The sequence below is a fragment of the Hyla sarda genome, chromosome 1 (genome assembly GCF_029499605.1).
Source record: "Hyla sarda isolate aHylSar1 chromosome 1, aHylSar1.hap1, whole genome shotgun sequence".
Classification (NCBI taxonomy): domain Eukaryota; kingdom Metazoa; phylum Chordata; class Amphibia; order Anura; family Hylidae; genus Hyla; species Hyla sarda.
This window is the reverse complement of record NC_079189.1, coordinates 301,995,642-302,018,601: the sequence shown is the minus strand read 5'-3', so window position 1 is coordinate 302,018,601 and position 22,960 is coordinate 301,995,642. Positions and strand designations below refer to the sequence as shown.

Genomic DNA, 22,960 nt, shown 5'->3' with positions numbered 1-22,960 from the left:
TCCAGTGCCCCGGCTTTCCTCCTGAATGGGGAGTGTTGACCACTGCACCAAGTGACAGCTGACACGCCCCCTCCTGCATCTCTATGGGAGAGCCAGAGTACACCACTTGGAGATTTCGGCTCTCCCATACAGCTGCATGGAGGGGGCATGCCAGCCACCACTTCGCACGTTAGTCAACATGCTCCATTTAGAAGTAGAGTAAGGGCCCCATACAGAAGATCGTGGGGGTCACAGACCCCCCACAATCTGGCACTTATCCTCTATCCTTTATATAGGGGATAAGTTGTTATATCCATGAGTACTCCTTTAAATGAGATGTCCGTAAACCTACAGCGATGCTAGCAGACGTGGTCCTTGATGGCATCTGTTTACTGGGAAAACACACTACTCTGACAATTAGGGAAAGGGGACAATGTGTGACTACCGGGAAAAGAGAAGACATGTAGGCTAAGGCTCTGGGCATTACGCGCACTGAGCATGTAATAAACATTTGTGAAAGTATACATATATTATAGATGGTCTACAGGTATATGTTAAAGTGGTATATGTATCTATCAATCATGACAGAGCAATAGCAGAGCAATGTAGACCAAACTGTGGGAAACACTTACTCTGTTTTCCAACACATACTCCATGCAGAAGGACTTGGTGTTTGTGAAAAAGTTGGTTCATTAAGCTCGCTGCTTCTAAAAAAGACTTAAATTGAAAATAAATAAATAAATAAATAAGGTAGCATTAATATCTAACACTATGTTTCCTATACACTACCAAAATATTATAAGAACAACACTGTAGAACAAGCAGTTCATGTTTCATAACTATTTAAAACAAACAATCTATCAAGAAAGGATGTTGGTCATAAATGGTTTTCAACTCACAATACATGAATGAATAACAATAACTAACATATAACTTGATATTGTATGTTTGAGAAAGGCTGCAACTGACAACATAAACGTTGACTACAGAAAAATTGGAGTAATTTAAAGGTTAAAAATAGAACACTTTATTGTTTTAGATTAAAAAACAAAATAGGGGGGAAGGCTGACACAGCAGGACAAAAATGGGGGGCTGACACCGGGGGGATGGGACAAAAATGGGCGGCACTACTGCCAACACAAGTGAACATGAACATTAGGTGCAAAAAAGGCAAAAGATATGCAATGCATATAAGTAAATAGACATCAGTCTTAAAGGAGTACTCCGCCCCTAGACATCTCATCCCCTATCCAAAGGATAGGGGATTAGATGTCGGATCGCCAGGGTCCCGCTGCTGGGGACCCCTGGGATCTACCATGCGGTACCCACCTTTAACGGCCTCCGGAACCGCTGGAGATCCTCAGGCTGAGTCCATCTCGACCACGGGGACGAAAGATCGTGATGTCACGACTCCGCCCCCGTGTGAGATCACACTCCGCCCCTCAATGCAAGTCTATGGGAGGGGGCATGACATTTTTGTCCCCCCCCCCCCCGTGACAGCCTTCCCCCTATTTTGTTTTTTTATCTAAAACAAAAAAGTGTTCTATTTTTAACCTTTAAATTACTTTAAATGACTTTCTGTAGTTGATGTTATAACAAGGAGGTCATATATGAAGCCCACTGTGTGCTATGTTCCCAATTCTTCAGGGACATATAATCACCCATTCTATTTATTATATGTTGGTAGAACCCTTGTAGCCACATTTTCTAATTATTACAACATAAACTATGTAACATTTCGGAAGAAAGCTACACATTTAGCTATGACAATAAAACACATAATATTGTATAAGCCTCCCCGATGCCACCATCAAGGCTTGGACTCTGGAAGTGTCCTGCGGTACAGTATCTACATATTAACATTAACCATTAAAAAATATAGTAATTGGGGCTCATAGTCTTGAATATAGGATTTAAATTAAAACGTTTATTAAATATATGATATAAAATTGTACATATAGGCATAATGTACTGCGGATCACAGGGCCCTTGTGATCCCACAGTAAAATTAATAATCCTTGGCAATTTAATAATATATATAATGTTACATTATTAAAAACAATAATATATTAAAAACAATAAATAAGTGTCCACATATCTATAGAAATAATTGAAATTGGTGATTTGTGAATAGCAGTGATAATCCAGTTAGAAAAGGAAAGTGGTTAAAGTCTTGAATAGAATACAGCAAAGATGAATGGCAATTGTATCATTTATTGTATACTTTTGTAGCAGATTTCAATCCTCTAGGCAGAGGGCCGCAGTTGGAGACACTGCCGTCTCCTAATTGTGCAGTGGCAATATGACAAATGAATGAAAAACAGCGTTAGTTACAATAAGTTCCGATATGTAGAGGGCTTGCAGCTGGAGACACTGCCGTCTACTAAATATGCAGCGGCGATAGAAGTACAAGTGAAAGTGAAGGTCAGCACTTATATGGCCAATGACCATCCTCTATGCAGAGGAATCGCCGTTGGAGACACTGCCGTCTCCTATATGCGGAGATATTATCATGTAGAAAGCAGCGCTTATATCTATAGTCAGAGTTAGTACTTTATGCAGATAGCGCTGGTCGTCACACGGGTCCTGGTCCCTGGATGGAGGGTGCGCTGCTGGAGGCTCGGCAGCCTCAGATATGCAGCGATAGAAGTAGGCTCCGTCTATGAGTACTGCAGCTGTTGTCCTGCTAGCAGTAATGCGGGGTGTTGGTCTCCTCGTGGTGGGGAGTAGCACGTACTGGCAGGGGTTGATTGACAGAAGTGATAAATCTTTTTTCGAGAAAGCTGTATTCTTTGATTAAAGGTGATGTGGCACTTGGAATAAATGATTGAAGCTGAACGCGTTTCAAGTCCTCCTTAGGACCTTTCTTCAGCAGCAAAAAATAAATGTAACCATGACCCCACCACGAGGAGACCGACGCCCAGTATTACTGCTAGCAGGACAACAGCTGCAGTACTCATAGACGGAGCCTACTTCTATCGCTGCATATCTGAGGCTGCCTAGCTTCCAGCAGCGCACCCTCCATCCAGGGACCAGGAACCGTCTGACGACCGGCGGTATCTGCATAAGGTACTCACTCTGACTATAGATATAAGCGCTGCTTTCTACATCATAATATCGCCGCATATAGGAGACGGCAGTGTCTCCAGCTGCGATTCCTCTGCATAGAGGATCATCATTTGCCATATAAGTGCTGACCTTCACTTCCACTTGTACTTCTATTGCCGCTGCATATTTGGGAGATTGCAGTGTCTCCAGCTGCAAGCCCTCTACATAGAGGATCGGAACTTATTGTAACTAACGCTGTTTTTCATTCATTTGTCATATTGCCGCTGCACAATTAGGAGACGGCAGTGTCTCCAGCTGCAGGCCCTCTGCCTAGAGGATTGAAATCTGCTACAAAAGTATACAATAAATGATACAATTGCCATTCATCTTTGTTGTATTCTCTTCAAGACTTTAACCACTTTCCTTTTCTAACTGGATACAAATATTTGTAAAAATAGCAACTCAAACTGTTATCACTGCTATTCACAAATCACCAATTTCAATTATTTCTATAGATATGTGGACACTTATTTATTGTTTTTAATATATTATTGTTTTTAATATTGTAACATTATATATATTATTAAATTGCCAAGAATTATAAATTTTATTGTGGGATCACAAGGGCCCTGTGATCCGCAGTACATTATACCTATATGTTCAATTTTATATCATGTATTTAATAAACGTTTTAATTTAAATCCTATATTCAAGACTCTGAGCCCCAATTTCTATATTTTGTATCTCCTCTTTTTGGCACCGTGGGTATAGGTGCCATTTGGGCAGCTCAGTCATTGGTCACTTTGTTAATACGAGCCTCTCTACCATTTTAACATTAAACATTGCTGGTAATATCTTGGACATTGTAAATGTCAGAAATACTAATGCATACTAGGTACACACTGGCTCTCGTCCTGATGCACGAATAGCTGGAAATTTCCAGCAGCATGAAGCTTCAGTAAAATGTAACCTTTTTCACACTTCTTTAATGCGTGTTATATCCATGTGATGAGATAAAACAAGCTTGACGTGTTTCGGCCAGTGCACCTGTGGTGAGGGTGTGATGGAGGGCAGATGTTATTACCCTAGGGGCAGATGGTATTAACCCCTTGTATTCATGACACCAGGGCGTGGATTAACCTCTGCACCACCCAAAAGTATGCCGCTTGATCCTGGGCTAGACACAAGGCAAATAATTACTCTGACGATTTTACGGAACAATGGCAGCTTTACTGAGGTAGACAGGTGTAATAGCCTTGACAGCTTAGTTAGGCCCAAGGAGGTGACCAGTAACATCAGAGACTCTATGGCTCGCTGGGACTTATAGTGGATTTGGAAAATTTGCTGCAGGCCCCCGCTGACTTGGTACAGACTGATCTTGACTGTCTTGACTAGACTGACTTAACCGCATATTTAGCTTACCAGGTTTTGACATTCACCTGTGGGGAACTGGATTAGTGTTCACCATAACTGGTATAGACCAGTATATGGAGGGTAACATTTGTTTATTTAATTCCCTATAGATTCCCTTTTGGGAATCCAAAAATAACCCTTATTTCCCATATACTACTTAACTTGTTAAAATTCAATACTTTATTTGTTTCTACACACTATTTAAAAACAAATAGCACTGTTTCCTTTTTTTTGGTTTATTTTGGTAAGCTGATTTGCTTGCGCAGATGTCTCTGCTAGTGGTGATATATTTATGTTAAAGCAATCCCGTGTGCCTGCAGGCCACACTCGCTAGATTGCTAGGAACAACAGTGCTAGACTTGTTAAAAACTCCACTATGCCCCCCTCAACATGTTTCGCTACGACGTAGCGTTATCTAGAGGTAGCGGGCCCGCTACATCTTGATAACGCTACGTCGTAGCGAAACATGTATCCATTATATCGTGGTGTAAATTCATGCCCTGTGGTTTCCTTGTACTGAACATGATGATCCAGACCATTCTCTGTAAATCAGTTTGTGCCCTCCATTGTCCTACTTTTGTTTAAAGACATCCTTTCTATGTCTAACACTTTGTAGCCACACATGTTTATTGCATTAAGTATGTCTGCCAGATGGCAAGTTACATGTATCTTCAATGTGCCACTGGTCTACATACTGTATGGAACACTGTGAACATGTAACAAAGTAAATAACATTTTGCTATTACAATTTATATAACTACTGTATCAATGTTATGTTTTACAGATGTAACACAGGAAAAACATTTTTTACTAATATCTATATATAAACAGGCGGTACATTTCCTGAGCAGTAATTACGACGAAGTAGCCACTAGGGTCGAGCTCCACACACATTCTTTCCTACAGTAACTGACCACTTCAGATGCCCCCCTACCATTTAGGGTCACATCAAGGAAACGTAAAGATTTTTTGCTGAAATTCACCTTCATCTGCAATTGCATACTATTTTGGTTATTATAAATGATGAGTTTGTTAAGTTCTACCTCATCCTTTCTCCAGAGGAGGTTGTCAATATATTTTCCCAGCCAATTAATATTATCAATAAGTGGGTTTTAATCTGAAAAGAAAGTACCTTAATTTCCACACGGACATAAATATGTATGCCAAAGAGAAAGGGATAATTCCCTAGATAAATAGCCCTAGATCATACAGCATTGCAGAGTACAGCCCTACCACATGGCATGTGGCCCAGCTGTACACTTTCTGTCAAGTGGTTTCTTCAACAATATTAATGGTATTCTTTGTGTTCCTTAGGTTCATAGGGGTTATTTTCGATAGGGACCGAAGATAGTTATCAATCCAAGTGACCAACCTCTTCCCCACTGCATCGCTATCTACCACTATCAGTTTCATTTGGAGAGGGAATTTGTTCTTATGTACCTTTGGGATAGAATCCACCGTTGGGGTAGAATGAAAAATTGCCACTACAGAACCAGGTTTTTTACTAGCAGGTAGTCAAAGGATTTTTTAAATCTAAAACACCAAGACTATGACCTTTTTGAGAATTTTCTCAATGCTGGCAAGTAGTCTTGGATGGGGATTCTTGAGGAAGGCTTGGTATGTCATATAGTCTTGTAATAGATCTAGGTAATAGATCCCTTATCAAATTTGAGTATGACCAAATTTCTTTTGTGCTTTAAGAGCTTGTTTTTAACACCAAGGGATTTGGGTATTACATTTCCTTGCAGTCTGTTTCTTTAATTTGCAAAGATCTTTCCATAGCATCCTGAAATCTGTCCAAAAACTCAGAACGTGTAGATGCTGGGTAGAAATCAGGGATGCGGGTCTTAAAAGCATGACCCACACTGTCATCTATATAATCAGACTCCAATAATAAGGTGTTTGATCTCACAAATCTGATATTACATTAATAGAATTACTAACTAAAGCATGATCATTACCTGACGGGGCAAAGTCAAAACTTTTGAAAGACCTCTATTTGCAATCTATTCAAAATGTAACTAGAAATATTGATGACTGTATACTCATTCATTCATGTTTTTTTTATATAAAGGTTTTTCTGCACAGTGATTCTTGAGTTTTTTGCCCACACTCCATTTTTGCGTTTTTGGAATGATGTCTGTGTTCATGCACTAGCACCTTCTTTATTGCTTGATCTTGATCCCGTGTGAGACCCTGATCTTTGATTGTTTGTTATGTAGTGCCATCTGATTGTTCATCTAATTATGCAAAAGAAGGAGGGCAGGCAAGAAACACAGTGTAGAAAAAACATTATATGAGACAGTCATGCAACTTAAAGGCACCTTGTGTAACCATTTGGCAGACATTTGTAATAATGCAGTAAATATACCTAGCCTAAATCGGCACTTTAGAGAAGCACCCAGAGGTGACACGAGCAGCTTTAAAGTGTTTGACATAGAAAGGGTGTTTTTGAACAAAAGAGGAGACAATGTAAGACTCAAATGGATTAACAGAGAATGATGAAGAAAACCACTGGGCATGCATTTCTGCCACAATATAATGTATACATATTGAATGTTATCTGGTTACTGAGTAACTATTACTGATACCATCAAGGCTGCTTCCGATTTGATACACATGACTATTAAAGGGTGTATGTGATTAACCAATACGGTCTGAATATATGTAGGTCATGTGGCTGAACTCTCTGGTTTCAAGTAAAATTTTGACTTTTGTGTTTGTAGTCTATGATTAACCCCTTCCCGACCTATGACATACCTGTACGTCATGAGTGGGAAGGTGTTCCCGACCCATGACATACAGGTACGTCATGAACATTTTTGCCGCTACTCGCGGCATGCCGCAGCGCCCGGTAAGATGGTGGCTATCACTGATAGCCAGCCATCTTACCATGCGACCACGGGGGGTTTCATCCCCCCTCCCCCCCCCCCCAGCGATCGCTGCTATCAGCTTGTCAAATCTGACTAGCTGATAGCAGCGTTTCGCTATCAGAATACCTAGCAGCGCGGTGTGTGAGTCCCGATTACGGGGATCGGGACACACACCGCTCTGCTAAGTGTCCCTGACCCGTCCCCCGGCGTCACTTACCCGGCCATGCGGTGTCCCGAGCGGTCCCGGCGCGAGCGGCGTCCTCCAGGCGGTCCCGGAGGTGGTGCGTCCCAGCGGTGAGTTTCCGGCAGCAGGGCGGCATCTTCATTGGCAGCAGTGAGATCGCTGTAAAGCGATCTCACTGCTGCCTCTGGGAGTTTCAAAGCTGCAACTCCCAGCATGCCCAGACAGCCTTTGGCTTTGTGGGCATGCTGGGAGTTGTAGTTTTGCAACATCTGGAGGTCCACAGTTTGGAGACCACTGTATAATGGTCTCCAATCTGTGCTCTTCCAGTTGTTGCAAAACTACAAATCTCAGCATGCTCAGTCTGTCCAGGCATGCTGGGAGTTGTAGTTCTCTAACATCTGGAAGAGCACAGATTGGAGACCATTATACAGTGGTCTCCAAACTGTGGACCTCCAGATGTTGCAAAACTACAACTCCCAGCATGCCCAGACTGCCCAAGCATGCTGGAAGTTGTAGTTCGGCAACATCTGATCCTTCAGATATTGCCGAACTACAACTTCCAGCATGCCTGGGCAGTCTGGGCATGCTGGGAGTTGTAGTTTTGCAACAACTGGAGGCACACTAGTTGGGAAACATTGTCCGTTTCCTACCTCAGTGCCTCCAGCTGTTGCAATTGTTGCAAAACTATAACTCCCAGCATGCACTGACAGACCATGCATGCTGGGAGTTGTAGTTTTGCAACAGCTGGAGGCACACTGGTTTGGAAACACTAAGTTTGGTTGCAAAACACTTGAAAGTTTATTACTTAACTTAGTGTTTCCAAACCAGTGTGCCTCCAGCTGTTGCAAAACTACAACTCCCAGCATGCACGGACAGCCAAAGAGCATGCTCGGAGTTTGCAACAGCTGGATGTTTGCCCCCTCCCCCCAATGTGAATTTACAGGGTACACTCACATGGGCGGAGGTTTACAGTGAGTGCTGCAAATTTGAGATGGCGCAAATTTTGCACTGCATCTCAAACTTCCAGCGGCAAACTTGCTGTGAACCTCTGCCCATGTGACTGTACCCTAAAAACACTACACTAAACTAACACTAACCTAAAATAAAAAGTAAAAAAAAAAACTACATATACACATACCCCTACACAGCCCCCCTCCCCCCAAAAAATGAAAAACGTCTGGTACGCTACTGTTTCCAAAATGGAGCCTCCAGCTGTTGCAAAATAACAACTCCCAGTATTGCCGAACAGCCATTGACTGTCCAGGCATGCTGGGAGTTTTGCAACAGCTGGAGGCACCCTGTTTGGGAATCATTGGCATAGAATACCCCTATGTCCACCCCTATGCAAATCCCTAATTTAGGCCTCAAATGCGCATGGCGCTCTCTCACTTTGGAGCCCTGTCGTATTTCAGGGCAACAGTTTTGGGACACATATGGGGTATCGCCGTACTCGGGAGAAATTGCCTTACAAATTTTGGGGGGATTTTTCTTCTTCAACCCCTTATGAAAAGGTGAAGTTGGGGTCTACACCAGCATGTTAGTGTAAAAAAATTAGTTTTTTACATTGACATGCTGGTGTTGCCCTATACTTTTCATTTTCACAAGAGGTAAAAGGGAAAAAAGACCCTCTAAATTTGTAATGCAATTTCTCACGAGTACGGAGATACCCCATATGTGGGCGCAAAGTGCTCTGGGGGCGCACAACAAGGCCCAGAAGGGAGAGTGCACCATGTACATTTGAGGTGATTTGCACAGGGGTGGCTGATTGTTACAGCAGTTCTGACAAACGCAAAACAATAAATATCCATATGTGACCCCATTTTGAAAACGACACCCCTCACGGAATGTAATAAGGGGTGCAGTGAGAATTTACACCCCACTGGCGTATGACAGATTTTTGGAACAGTGGTCTGTGAAAATGAAAAATAAAATTATTCATTTGCACAGTCCACTGTTTCAAATATCTGTCAAACGCCAGTGGGGGGTAAATGCTCACTGCACCCCTTATTAAATTCCATGAGGGGTGTAGTTTCTAAAATGGGGTCACATGTGGGGGGATCCACTGTTCTGGCACCATAGGGGCTTCCTAAATGGGACATGCCCCCCAAAAACCCTTTCAGAAAAACTACTCTCCAAAATCCCATTGTCGCTCCTTCCCTTCTGAGCCCTCTACTGCGCCCGCCGAACAATTTACATACGCATATGAGATATTTCCTTACTCAAGAGAAATTGGGTTACAAATTTTAGGGGCATTTCTCTCCTTTTACCCCTTGTAAAAAGTCATAAATTGGGTCTACAAGAACATGTGAGTGTAAAAAATGAAGATTTAGAATTTTCTCCTTCACTTTGCTGCTATTCCTTTGAGACACCTAAAGGGTTAAAACACTTACTGAATGTCATTTTGAATACTTTGGGGGGTGCAGTTTTTATAATGGGGTCATTTATGGGATATTTCTCATATGAAGACCCTTAAAATCCACTTCCAACCTGAACTGGGCCCTGAAAAAGTACGATTTTGAAAATCTTGAGAAAAATTGGAAAATTGCTGCGGAACTTTGAAGCCCTCTGGTGTCTTCCAAAAGTAAAAACTTGTCAATTTTTTGATGCAAACATAAAGTAGACATATTGTATATGTGAATCAATATGCAATTTATTTGGAATATCCATTTTCCTTTCAAGCAGAGACTTTCAAAGTTAGAAAAATGCAAAATTTTAAAAATTTTCATGAAATTTTAAGATTTTTTACCAAGAAAGGATGCAAATATCAGTGAAATTTTACCAATAACATAAAGTAGAATATGTCACGAAAAAACAATCTCGGAATCAGAATGATAAGTAAAAGCATTCCAGAGTTATTAATGTTTAAAGTGACAGTGGTCAGATTTTCAAAAAATGCCCAGGTCCTGAAGGTGAAAATGGACTGGGTCATGAAGGGGTTAAGGCCGGGGCCAAAATGTGTCAGGCTAGTTTTATTTGCTCACATGGAGTAATAATGCTTTTGAAGAAGTTTGAATAAAGATTATATCTTACTGAAGCTTCAGATTGCTGGGAAATCCTTTTTTGGTAACTTGTTGATTACACATTGTAAAAAGTTGCAGTGGATTACACTGTGTGGCCATCTATAGGCCTATATAATAACCTAAAACAGAAGCTAAGATTTCTGAGCTAAAAAAGTAAGGAAATAACAGTAAGTTTACCAAATCAGTAATAAGAAAAATAAAGTACGGTAACGGCTATTAGTAGAGCTTGGATGAATAAAGAATACTTGATGGCCAAAATAGATAACTGGCATACATCTAATCCATGGAAGTTTTTTTTCCCTTCGCCTCCTACAGAAGCTAAAAAAAAAACATTAGTTTTAGTTGTCCATGGTCCACTGGGTAAGAAATCACTAAATGTTTTACCTCTTGGTAATGTTGGTGAGTGGCATCAAGAATTTTCAGCAGGACATCAATTTCATGCTCTTCCTCTCCATCTGCATCTCTACGTAACCCATGAAATATTTTGGTGAAGGAACCTTTTCCTTGGCTTTCCAACTATAAAAGCATGGTTTGACATATCAAAAATATTACCAATCTGCCGTGTCAATCTACTCTTACATTAAGAAAGGATGACTTTAAACATTTCACCTTCATTGATAAAAACTAGTGAAGACAAATACTGGAGTATTGCCCAGCTGGCACATACATATACATATATATTCTTATACATATATCCACGTTTACAGTGATCTATAGTATTCTTAAGCATATTTATGAATATTGGGTTCTTATGTACAGTATTTTTTATAAAACTATTTAACAATCAATATAAACACAATGGAGAGGCTCCTGTCTGTCTGACCGTCACTAAAGACCCGAGCAACCCAACAAACACCTATACCCACGGTGTATAAAAATAGGGACAATATGTTAAAAGTAAATGGGGCTCAAAGGTCAAAGATATCTGGTTTAAAATAATTAGTATTTATTAATATAGAATGAAAATGGATTAAATAGGGAATGTACAGGGCCCTTGTACTCCCCTAATTAATTTAATACACAATAATAAAATATAATAATCCCAATATAAAAATAACAACTAAAAATAACAACTATAAAATTTATCTGCGATTTGAGCCTGTGTTATCAATATGGCGATCTCCTAATCCTGTGGAACAACACAGTGCAAATGTTCATTCAATTGTTCCTGTTCTCAGAGATCTTCAATATAAAGCAGATACAATGTAGCAGCTACAGATAACAGTTAGTCAATTGATGCAGTGGTACTGTATCTGTCCAGACAGTGGCAACTCGAACGTTCCGCTGCTGAAGAAAAAACCGAGGATGGTTTTAAAACGCGTCCAGCGATTTTAAATATGCGATATTGAGCCTGACAATATAGAATACATGCCTGACAGTACTAGCGATCATCCGACAGATCCAAGGCATTTATTACAGTGCGCTATCTCCCGAGCGCGCGACCTGTGCACGAGGAATGCTGCCGGGTTATTCACTCTGCATACCGCATCCAACCGTTATATTAATTACAAGTGAAAAGCCATTCGGGCTATCCACAATAAGGACTTGATGCTTGCTGACCGCCATCATTCCCAGCTGGTTCGACCAAGGGTCTCCACTTGACAGCGCTGCAGTCCCCCTAAATGGTGCCCACCACCAAGTGCTGCGCTCTTAGGAGTTGGCTGAGACTCCAGCAGTACAATCCCTGACTGAGGCTAGTCACTGGGCGAAAGACGCTATACAGCCGGCCCACAGGACTACACCGAAGGGAGATCCGTGGCATCCCGGGAGTGGTGAGCATTGTACGGAGCTTATTGCAAACTGGCTGATTTGATATTTTGATAAGCGGTATACACAGAGATGCTTAAAGATTGATTTTCAGTGACTGTTCACTGTTCACAAAGCGCTACATTGTATCACTGTATCGGTGGGATCGAGTTGCCACTGTCTGGACAGATACAGTACCACTGCATCAATTGACTAACTGTTATCTGTAGCTGCTACATTGTATCTGCTTTATATTGAAGATCTCTGAGAACAGGAACAATTGAATGAACATTTGCACTGTGTTGTTCCACAGGATTAGGAGATCGCCATATTGATAACACAGGCTCAAATCGCAGATAAATTTTATAGTTGTTATTTTTAGTTGTTATTTTTATATTGGGATTATTATATTTTATTATTGTGTATTAAATTAATTAGGGGAGTACAAGGGCCCTGTACATTCCCTATTTAATCCATTTTCATTCTATATTAATAAATACTAATTATTTTAAACCAGATATCTTTGACCTTTGAGCCCCATTTACTTTTAACATATTTAACAATCAAGCCATAAAGCTTTTATTGAAATGTACAAGTTAGCTAGTACAAGCCAAACAAAGGCAAAACAGCCCTACGGGCAACAGAGTGAACATCAAAACACTGATATCAACGCACATAAATAATTTATAAAACTTTTTAAACCCACAACAATATCAAGTGGTATTAGGGGAAAAACATATTCATTGGCCAAATAATTGATTGATTTGACTTACAAAGGTGATATCCTTGAGATGGATCTTTTGAAAGGTCAGTAGTGGGATGTTTCTTCTTTGTCCTTTTGGTGACAAATTTCTCTGAGGACAACTGTCATGTTTGATTAAAAGGTTTGATTTCTCTGGGGAGAAACAAAATACTTAAAGTGTGTGTATAAAAAAAAAATATATATAATAGGATAAAATGTAATCCAGGTCCCCTATTTTGCTCTCTGTGCAGGGGGAGGGGGGGGGGAAGTTGTCTTTGTATGAGGATTGATATTGATTTTGACAGGACAAAGAAGTTTGTTATGGTAGTCGAATGGTAGCCATTTGTTGGTGCAGTTATCAAGTTGTATCATGTGTTGTACATGCATGTATAGAACTAATATGTAATCAAAAATGTATATAAGTTGAGAGGCCAATTGCTCTGTGAGCATTTTCCCTGAGTAGTGCTGAAAGTGTCAATGCCCCCGACCAGTTGTACTTAAAGCATTGTTTTCCTTAACAATCAGTAACTCCCCTGAATTGTATTCTACAAAGATATATATGTATATATATATATATATATATATATATGTCCTATTTTATTAATATGGGGTTATCTTTTGCTTTGGTATTAAAAGATATTTTAACCTATCTATAATTTAACCTCTGAATCTGGTTAAACTTGATTTACATATGCAACTCTCTGATTTTATTCTCATTTTATAACACATTTATGAGCTTGTTTACGGTTTCAGATACCTTTGGTTCTTGGAGGGCAGCAAGATGTCAGACATGTGGAGACACCACCCAGACACAGGCTATTATGCTGGTAATATTCCAACAGATTCCGCAAACTGGAGAAGTAACGTGAGATACCAGACAAACAAAATGTGTCATTCTTTCGTTGGATGGAGCAGCCCTGGAAATGAATACCTAGAGCAGTCTGTGGAGGAAGGAGCAATAAAGAATACTGGAAGATTTCATTTGTTAATGGTTAAAGAACAGAGAATAGAAGCAAAAATAAAAAATAAAAAGCCTGAAATGATAAACAGCATGAAAAATATTAACCAGTGTTAAAATAGATCAAAAACCTGTATAAAGGTTGTTTCACATATTGGGGCAGATTTATTAAAACCTCTGCAGAAAAAAAAGTTGTTCAGTTGCCCATAACAACCAATCAGATCACTTCTTTCATTTTTAAAAAAGTCTCTGAAAAATGGAAGAAGTAATCTGATTGGTTGCTATGGTGCAAATGGTCATCTTTTCCTCTGCCCATGTTTTGATATACCTTCCCATTGTGTTTTTCCATTAAAAAAAGCTACAGATAAAGCTTAATATTTTAATAAGAAAATATGAACCCTATACCTACAATTACAGCTGAGCAAACCAAATCTGGGAAACCTGACTTTTAGGAAAAGTTTGGTTTGGCATGAGTGCAAACTTTGGCCAGTTCACTTTAACTGAACCTGGTAATATGGTGTTGGAGCCATGTGAATAGAAGAAGGATATCCCAGGGTAGCCCAGAATACCTTGCAAGGAGGAGGAAAGATCACATGATCTCAGGTTAGCCAATTGCCATGCAAGAAGGAGAAATGATCACCTAATCCCAGGGATGACAATAATACCTTGCAATATAGGATGGGTCATAGGCTTCAGAAAAATCTAAGTACGCAGCTGCACTGGCCATCTACAGTGTTAGCTTGCCAACCTGCCTGTATCCATGATGTTTGACACCAGGGCATTCTGGCTTGCCTGGCCAGCTGCCACTTAACTGGGACCACTCTTGTGGTAGTGACTTGCTATCTCCTCTGCAGCTGAAGTCCAGCTTCTACATCCTGGAGTGGGATAAAGGGTGAAATGCAGTGGAACACTCCCAAGTATAGCCAAGTGGCACCACACACACGTTGGGGCATCGCAGTTTGTTTCAAGCTGACAATGCCAAGCCTGCTGTGCAACATCTATTTTAGGAGCTACAATGCCAAAACGATCACTAAGATGTCCTCATGCAGTGTCTGAACACAATTTCTGCTGGTCCGGATGCCTTACCTTCACTTGCACCAGCAGCACCACAGGTCTCTGCAACTCCTGCAATCCCTGTTGCATCGTGTTCACACCATGGTGGCTCTGGTGTTCAGCTGTCTCTGCCTTTATACTACAATGTCCTTTGCATGCATGGGCTTGGATCCCATCCTCATCGATTTCTTCTGCTTCTTACAACTTGGTAACTTACTTTGTAGATACTTTATTGTAAGCACAGGCAGTGGATGTCCCCACAATGTCAGTTTTATATTTCCAATTCAGAAGGGTGTGTTATGTGACCTATCAACCAGGGATTAGTAATCCTGCTTTGTTTTTTAATTTCTCAGGCATGGTGCTTAAAGGGGTACTCCCGTGGAAACTTTTTTTTTTTTAAATCAAACTTGTCTATCCCACATCCCTAAGACATTCTGAGCAAAGACAAAAATATGGATGCTGACTAAACAGCCAAAAGAAGGAAATGTCCTCATCTTCTTCATAGGATAGCATTAAAAGGGTACTCCTGTGGAAAACTTTTTTTTTTTTTTTTTAAATCAACTCGTGACAGAAAGTTAAAAAGATTTGTAAATTACTTAAATTAAAAAATCTTAATCCTTCCAGTACTTTTTAGGGGCTATATACTACAGAGGAAATGATTTACTTTTTAGATTTCTCTGATGTCATGACCACAGTGCTCTCTGCTGACCTCTGCTGTCCATTTTAGGAACTGTCCAGAGCAGCATATGTTAGCTATGGGGATTCTCTCCTGCTATGGACAGTTCCTAAAATGGACCGCAGAGGTCAGCAGAGAGCACTGTGGTCATGACATCAGAGAGATCTAAAAAGTAAAGCATTTCCTCGATAGTATATAGCCCCTAAAAAGTACAGGAAAGGATTAAGATTTTTTAATAGAAGTAATTTACAAATCTTTTTAACTTTCTGTCACGAGTTGATTTAAAAAAAAAAAAAAAAAAGTTTTCCACAGGAGTACCCCTTTAATGCTATCCTATGAAGAAGATGAGGACATTTCCTTATTTTAGCTGTTTAGTCAGCATCCATATTTTTGCCTTTGCTCAGAATGTCTTAGGGATGTGGGATAGACAAGTTTGATGACAGATATAATGGAATGTCTACTACTTGGTATGAAAAGCTCAAAATTAGGAAGAAAAAAAAAGGCACTGCTGAGATTCAATCTCGGGACCTGTTAACTAGACAGGCGCTTTAACCAACAAAACAACAGCGCCACGGTGAACCACTAAGAAAAGCCTGTTTTGTTTTAAAATTTCTCATGCATAGGGCTTTATGCCATCCAAAAAAAAAAAAAAGATGAGGATATTTCCATCTTTTTGGAGTTTAGTCAGCATCCATTTTTTTTTTTTTTTCCATTTTTTTTTTGCCATGGCTGCTCTGGTGTTCAGCTATTTCTGCCTTCATGTTCCAATAGGCCTCGTGCCCTTGGTGAAAAAGCCGTCTCATGGCGAAACGTCAGGAAGAAGGGATATAAGTTTTTAGAGCAGCACTGTCATATGGTCTATGAGAAATAGGGAATACTGAAAGTCAGCTGGCAATAACAAACAACAACGCAGCCAGGTTCATTCATTATTGCTGGATGCATTACTGAAAAAGTATATACTGGCTGAACTGAGCCAGCAGGCTGTCAAAAACAAATAAAATCTGTAAACCCATTAATGCTAGTCAGCATACGGAATATGTACAGTGCTGAAATTTTTAATACACCACTGCCACCTAGTGACCAATGAGCACTAATATTAGCGTAAATGAAAATGTAATACAAGTTAAGTTTTATAATTGATTTGGGTGCCTTTAGTCAGCGTTATCCCTGAGGGGATTCATTTCCCCAAGGAAATTTCCAGCATAGGATGTAGTCCTGTGGACTAAAGATTGCCTTGGGCATCCCTGTTGTCTCTATGTTGGGCCCACTGCTCCATAAGTTAATTTGTTATGCTGTGATGTATTCCTGTGTTGTGTTATGTTATAACTTAATAATGTACTGTCTTTTTAAGGGAGTGACCCAGGTGACCCTGGCGCCCCAATGGGAGCTCCACAACATTAGCCTTTATATAGGGTAGGGGGGAGGAGCTGTTCAGTCTCAGTCTAGTCCCAGTCTTGTCTCAGTCTAGCCTTAGTCTGGGCTTAATCTCAGCCTAATGAGGAGCAGTTCAGAGTACAATGTGGAGAAGTGTGTGAAGAAGTTAGAGGCCTAAGGAAGAAAATCTAAAATTTGCAGCCACACCAATCTCAACCCCAATGCTCATGTCAAAGCCTGGTGGTAAGCACAAAGTTCTTGAGGAAAAATAGTCGTCATTCAGTCAGCACAAAGTCACTAAATTCTTTAAAGTCATTTATCTAAAATCTGCAGTCTCAGCGACCAAAAGTCCCAGCAACGTGACAGGCTTCCCGTTATTGTAGGTGCAGTTATTGTGGGTGCAGTCGTACCATCTGATTAAGTTCAGTGCCCAACAATATAACGCAACTTACATTCCTTCTGGAGCAAACACTTGCAGTGATAATTTAGTAAGGAATGGAAGAACATTCACATCTGGCATGCTGCAGTATGGATGTTGAGAAGAAGCTGAATGACGATTAGGAAGTGGGACCTGAAGAAGATTATTTAGAGATAAAGTCTGTTGAGTTATGGCAGAAAGGGATAATGGACAGGGCACCCACACAACATGACAGTAATAATTACAACCACTTTATGATGACCAACCATGGCAGTAGGGGATGGTGACAGAACCACCCACTAACATGACTAAGTTTTTATGTCCAGTATGCCAACCTGACATACATTGCTACCACCTGAACAAGCAGCTTGATTAATACCTAAGCTGTGCCCTTTCACTGGCAGACACCATTAGTCATGACCCCATGGACTTATTTGTCACCAGATTAGACCATTGGTTAGAAATTGCTGTCATGGTCTGCGCTCCAGCCAGAAACCCTGGCCGTGAGCGCCCCCTTCTTGCATCTGCCGGCGGGGCTGGGATTCGCATTGCGGGATTCATATTCGAATCCCAGCCCATCACTCACCTCCACCCTCCTCCATCCCTTCTGTCTTCTTGCAGTGCGCACCGGCGCTCTAAAATTTAAGGGGCCAGTGCGCCCTTAATTAAGTACATGCACCTGCACTGTTGGTTACAAATATCTGCACCTCCCATCACTTCCTGCCAGATCTTAGTTGCCGTAGTGCCTAGTGAAAGCATTTTCTGTGTTGCCTTGCCATGTTCCAGACCCTTGCATTCAGTGACCTGACCTTGCTCCTTGCCGCCTGCCAGTTGACCTTCTGCTACGTTCCTGACTACGCACCTGTGCCACCAGCCCTGACCTTCTGCTATCCACGTCTATCCAAGTCTTGCCTAGCCCTCCTGTACCTTGCATCTCCTCAACCGCCTGTGTAGTCGAGTTGTGCCAGGGGTAGCAACCTGGGTGCTGCCAGCCATAGCAAGACCATCCCGCTTTCCGGCGGGCTCTGGTGAAAACCAGCAGCCCCTTAGACTCTGCTCCCTGGCACGGCCCGCATCATCTGCCACACCGATCCACTACCTCCGGATTGTCCTGCCACCTGCCATAAGTCTTTACACTTGCCCAGTTTGCCAAGGGTGTCCTGTCTTGTCCACCCTCCAATGTAGTGTCAAAGAAAGTATTTAGTGCTACTGGTGGCATCATCACCCCTAAGCGAACAAGATTGTCTGCCAAAAATGTGGAAAAACTCACATTTGTTAAAATGAATCAGTCATGGAGCAGTGATTGTTGCTGTTGACTGGCTACTACTACCACCAACCATGCTAATACTACTACTTCCAGTCCTGTTGCTACTTAAGAAAATGGGATAATTTTTGGATGGCCTATACTGGCTCTTCGCTTTCCAGTTGCTACTTTGGACCTTTTTAATTTAAAAAAGCATACAAAATCTGCTAGTACAGTGTGTTTTTAAACAAGCTGTTAGTTACCACATGTTGCTATAACTTTGACATTAACTTCACTTTAAAAGCAATTAAAAAGTACTTAGAAACCCTAAACAGTAAAAAAAAAAAAAAAACTGCATTATACATGGGTTCTGTTATACACAAGTTTTAGGGTTGCTGCTAAGGTCTGTGTTTGCCTTGAACTTCTCGGTCCAAACCAAACTTTTTGCCAAAATTCAAACCAGGCTTTTCAAAAGTTTGCTCATCTCTACCTACAATGCGTTTGTGTAGAGTTTTTGGGTCAGTGGCAGTTTTTTTTTTCAGAATGCTGCATGTAACCGTGACATTTCTAGGAATTCTGAAAAAAGGCATATGTAAATTTGTGTTTGGGTATGTGACTGTTTTTTGGTGACTTTTTTCCTTACATTATTCAATAGAAATCTTTCAATCACATGATCAAAGAGTCACATGACTTGTAATGAGAAAAATCCAACTGAAAAACACAAAAGCCATAAAAACTGCATAATGAAGGACAAAAGACAAGGAATGTAATGCTATGTAAGTATGTGTAAAGGAACCCTAAGAGTTTTATAGCAATTTTTGTGGCAATTTTGCACCAGTTTTTCATTTAGCTTTTGAGCCCATAATGCCAAGTTATAATACTGTTTTAGATGCATTTGTTACCTCCATGAGCCGCTTTGTCCCATTTTCCAGCACAAAACCATTCCTTGAAGTGCTGTAGTGTAAGTATTTTTTTATGTCATAAGTCACATGGTCTCCAGGAAAGAGTGGCTATGCTGCAGTGTGATAGCAGGGTGTAAGTGATTTACTAAAGTAATGCTATCCCCCCTCCCGCTACAGCCTAGCGACACCCCCTGGAGACCATGTGACTAGTGACATATTGTTTCTAGCCCTTATGGAATTCTGGGAAAGGTCAGAGACAACAGTAAAATAAATAGACTTGCACTATAGCATTTCCCAGTGTGGGTTCAGTCCATGAAAATGGGATAAAGTGGCGCATGAAGGTGGTATAAGCATATTCCACAATATTATAACTTGGCATCATGGGCTCAAAGGCTGAAGAACTAAGATCCTGGAATACCCCTTTAAGGGCCAAAGCCAGAAGTGGATCCATCAGAAAAGAAAGTATAAGTCTCCACTCTAACTTCATGTATCATTTGGATCCACTTCTGGATTTGACTTCAACCCTTAAAGGGGTACTCCGGCCCTGAAACATCTTATCCCCTATCCAAAGGAGGGTGGGTGGCAAACACAAGATTGCGGGGGTCCCCAGCGGCGGGACCCCCACGGTGAGACATCTTATCTCCTATCCTTTGGATAGGGGATAAGATGTTTCAGTGCCTGAGTACCCCTTTAAGGACCAGGGGTTTTTCCGTATTTGAACTTTCACTTTTTCCTCCTTACCTTTAAAAAATCATAACTCTATCAATTTTGCACCTAAAAATCCATATGATGGCTTATTTTTTGCACCACCAATAATACTTTGTAATGACATCAGTCATTTTACCCAAAAATCTAGATCGAAATGGAAAAAAAAAATGTGTACGACAAAATTTAAGAAAATACACCAGTTTGTAACTTTTGGGGGCTTCCATTTCAACGCAGTAAATTTTTAGGTAAAATGACCCCATGTCTTTATTCTATAGGTCCATAAGATTAAAATGATACCCTACTTATATAGGTTTGATTTTGTCGTACTTCTGGAAAAATTCCTAACTACATGCAGGATAATTGATACGTTTAAAATTGTCATCTTCTGACCCCTATAACTTATTTTTTTTTCGCGCACAGGGCGGTATGAGGTCTCATTTTTTGCACCGTGATCTGAAGTTTTTAGCTGTGCCATATTTGTCTTGATCAGACTTTTTGATCGCTTTTATTCATTTTTTCATTATATAGTGACCAAAAATACACTATTTTGGACTTTGGAATTTTTTTGAGTGTACGCCATTGACCAAGCGGTTTAATTAACGATATATTTTTATAATTCGGACATTTCCGCACACGGTGATACCACATATGTTTATTTTTATTTGCACTGTGTTTTTTTTTAAACCCCTTAAGGACCCAACCATTTTACACCTTAGGACTCGGCCATTTTTTGCACATCTGACCACTGTCACTTTAAACATTAATAACTCTGGAATGCTTTTAGTTATCATTCTGATTCCGAGATTGTTTTTTCGTGACATATTCTACTTTAACATAGTGGTAAAATTTTGTGGTATCTTGCATCCTTTCTTGGTGAAAAATCCCAAAATTTGATGAAAATTTTGAAAATTTTGCATTTTTCTAACTTTGAAGCTCTCTGCTTGTAAGGAAAATGGATATTCCAAATATTTTTTTTTAATTCACATATACAATATGTCCACTTTATGGTTGCATCATTAAATTTATGTGTTTTTACTTTTGGAAGACACCAGAGGGCTTCAAAGTTCAGCAGCAATTTTCAAATTTTTCACAAAATTTCCAAACTCACAATTTTTCAGGGACCAGTTCAGGTTTGAAGAGGATTTGAAGGGTCTTCATATTAGAAATACCCCACAAATGACCCCATTATGAAAACTGCACCCCCCCCCCCAAAGTATTCAAAATGACATTCAGTCAGCGTTTTAACCCTTTAGGTGTTTCACAGGAATAGCAGCAAAGTGAAGGAGAAAATTCACAATCTCCATTTTATACACTCGCATGTTCTTGTAGACCCAATTTTTGAATTTTTACAAGGGGTAAAAGGAGAAAATTTATACTTGTATTTGTAGCCCAATTTCTCTCGAGTAACGACATACCTCATATGTCTATGTAAAGTGTTCGGCAGGCGCAGTAGAGGGCTCAGAAGCGAAGGAGCGACAAGAGGATTTTGGAGAGTACGTTTTTCTGAAATGGTTTTTGGGGGGCATGTTGCATTTAGGAAGCCCCTATGGTGCCAGAACAGCAAAAAAAAAAAAAAAACACATGGCATACCATTTTGGAAACTAGACCCTTTGAGGTACGTAACAAGGAATAAAGTGAGCCTTAATACCCCATAGGTGTTTCACGACTTTTGCATATGTAAAAAAATAAAAATAAAATTTCACTAAAATGTGTGTTTCCCCCAAAATTTCTCATTTTTGCAAGGGTTAATAGCAGAAAATACCCCCCCTCCCCAAAATTGTAACACCATCTCTTCAGAGTATGAAGGTACCCCATAAGTTGACCTAAAGTGTACTACGGGCGAACTACAATGCTCAAAAGAGAAGGAGTCATATTTGGCTTTTTGAGAGCAAATTTAGCTCGGGGGGCATGTCGCATTTAGGAAGCCCATATGGTGCCAGGAGAGCAAAATAACCCCCACATGGCATACCATTTTGGAAACTAGACCCCTTGAGGAATTTAACAAGGTGTAAAGTGAGCATTTACCCCCCACTGGTGTCTGTCAGATCTTTGGAACAGTGGGCTGTACAACATTTTTAATTTGCACAGCCCACTGTTCCAAAGATCTGTCAGACACCTGTGGGGTGTAAATTCTCACTGCACCCCTCATTACATTCCGTGAGGGGTGTAGTTTCCGAAATGGGGTCACATGTGTTTTTTTTTTTGCGTTTTTCAAAACCGCTGTAACAATCAGCCACCCCTGTGCAAATCACCTCAAATGTACATGGTGCACTCTCCCTTCTGGGCCTTGTTGTGCTCCCCCAGAGCACGTTGCGCCCACATATGGGGTATCTCCGTAGTCGGGAGAAATTGCATTACAAATTTTGGGGGGCTTTTTTCCCCTGCACCTCTTGTCAAAATGAAAAGTATAGGGCAACACCAGCATGTTAGTGTAAAAAATAAATTTTTTTACACTAACATACTGGTGTAGACCCCAACGTTACCTTTTCATAAGGGGTGAAAGGAGAAAAAGACCCCCAAAATTTGTTAGGTAATTTCTCCCGAGTACCCCATATGTGGACCTAAACTGTTGCCTTGAAATACGACAGGGCTCCGAAGTGAGAGCGCCATGTGCATTTGAGGC

At 40.5% G+C, this 22,960-nt stretch overlaps 1 protein-coding gene across 7 annotated transcripts in view; it reads right to left on the bottom strand.

The window, feature by feature from the left end:
• The window catches only part of JAK3 (Janus kinase 3), a 264,164-nt gene that overhangs the window by 83,543 nt on the left and 157,661 nt on the right, over window positions 1-22,960 (bottom strand). For all 7 annotated transcript variants that reach the window (XM_056518127.1, XM_056518128.1, XM_056518131.1 and 4 more), the window contains exons 10-13: window positions 13,763-13,946; window positions 13,037-13,158; window positions 10,902-11,033; window positions 612-696 (exon numbers count right to left, since the gene is read on the bottom strand). In XM_056518127.1, the coding sequence (XP_056374102.1) occupies window positions 612-696; window positions 10,902-11,033; window positions 13,037-13,158; window positions 13,763-13,946 (523 nt within the window). The remainder of the gene's footprint in view (window positions 1-611; window positions 697-10,901; window positions 11,034-13,036; window positions 13,159-13,762; window positions 13,947-22,960) is intronic.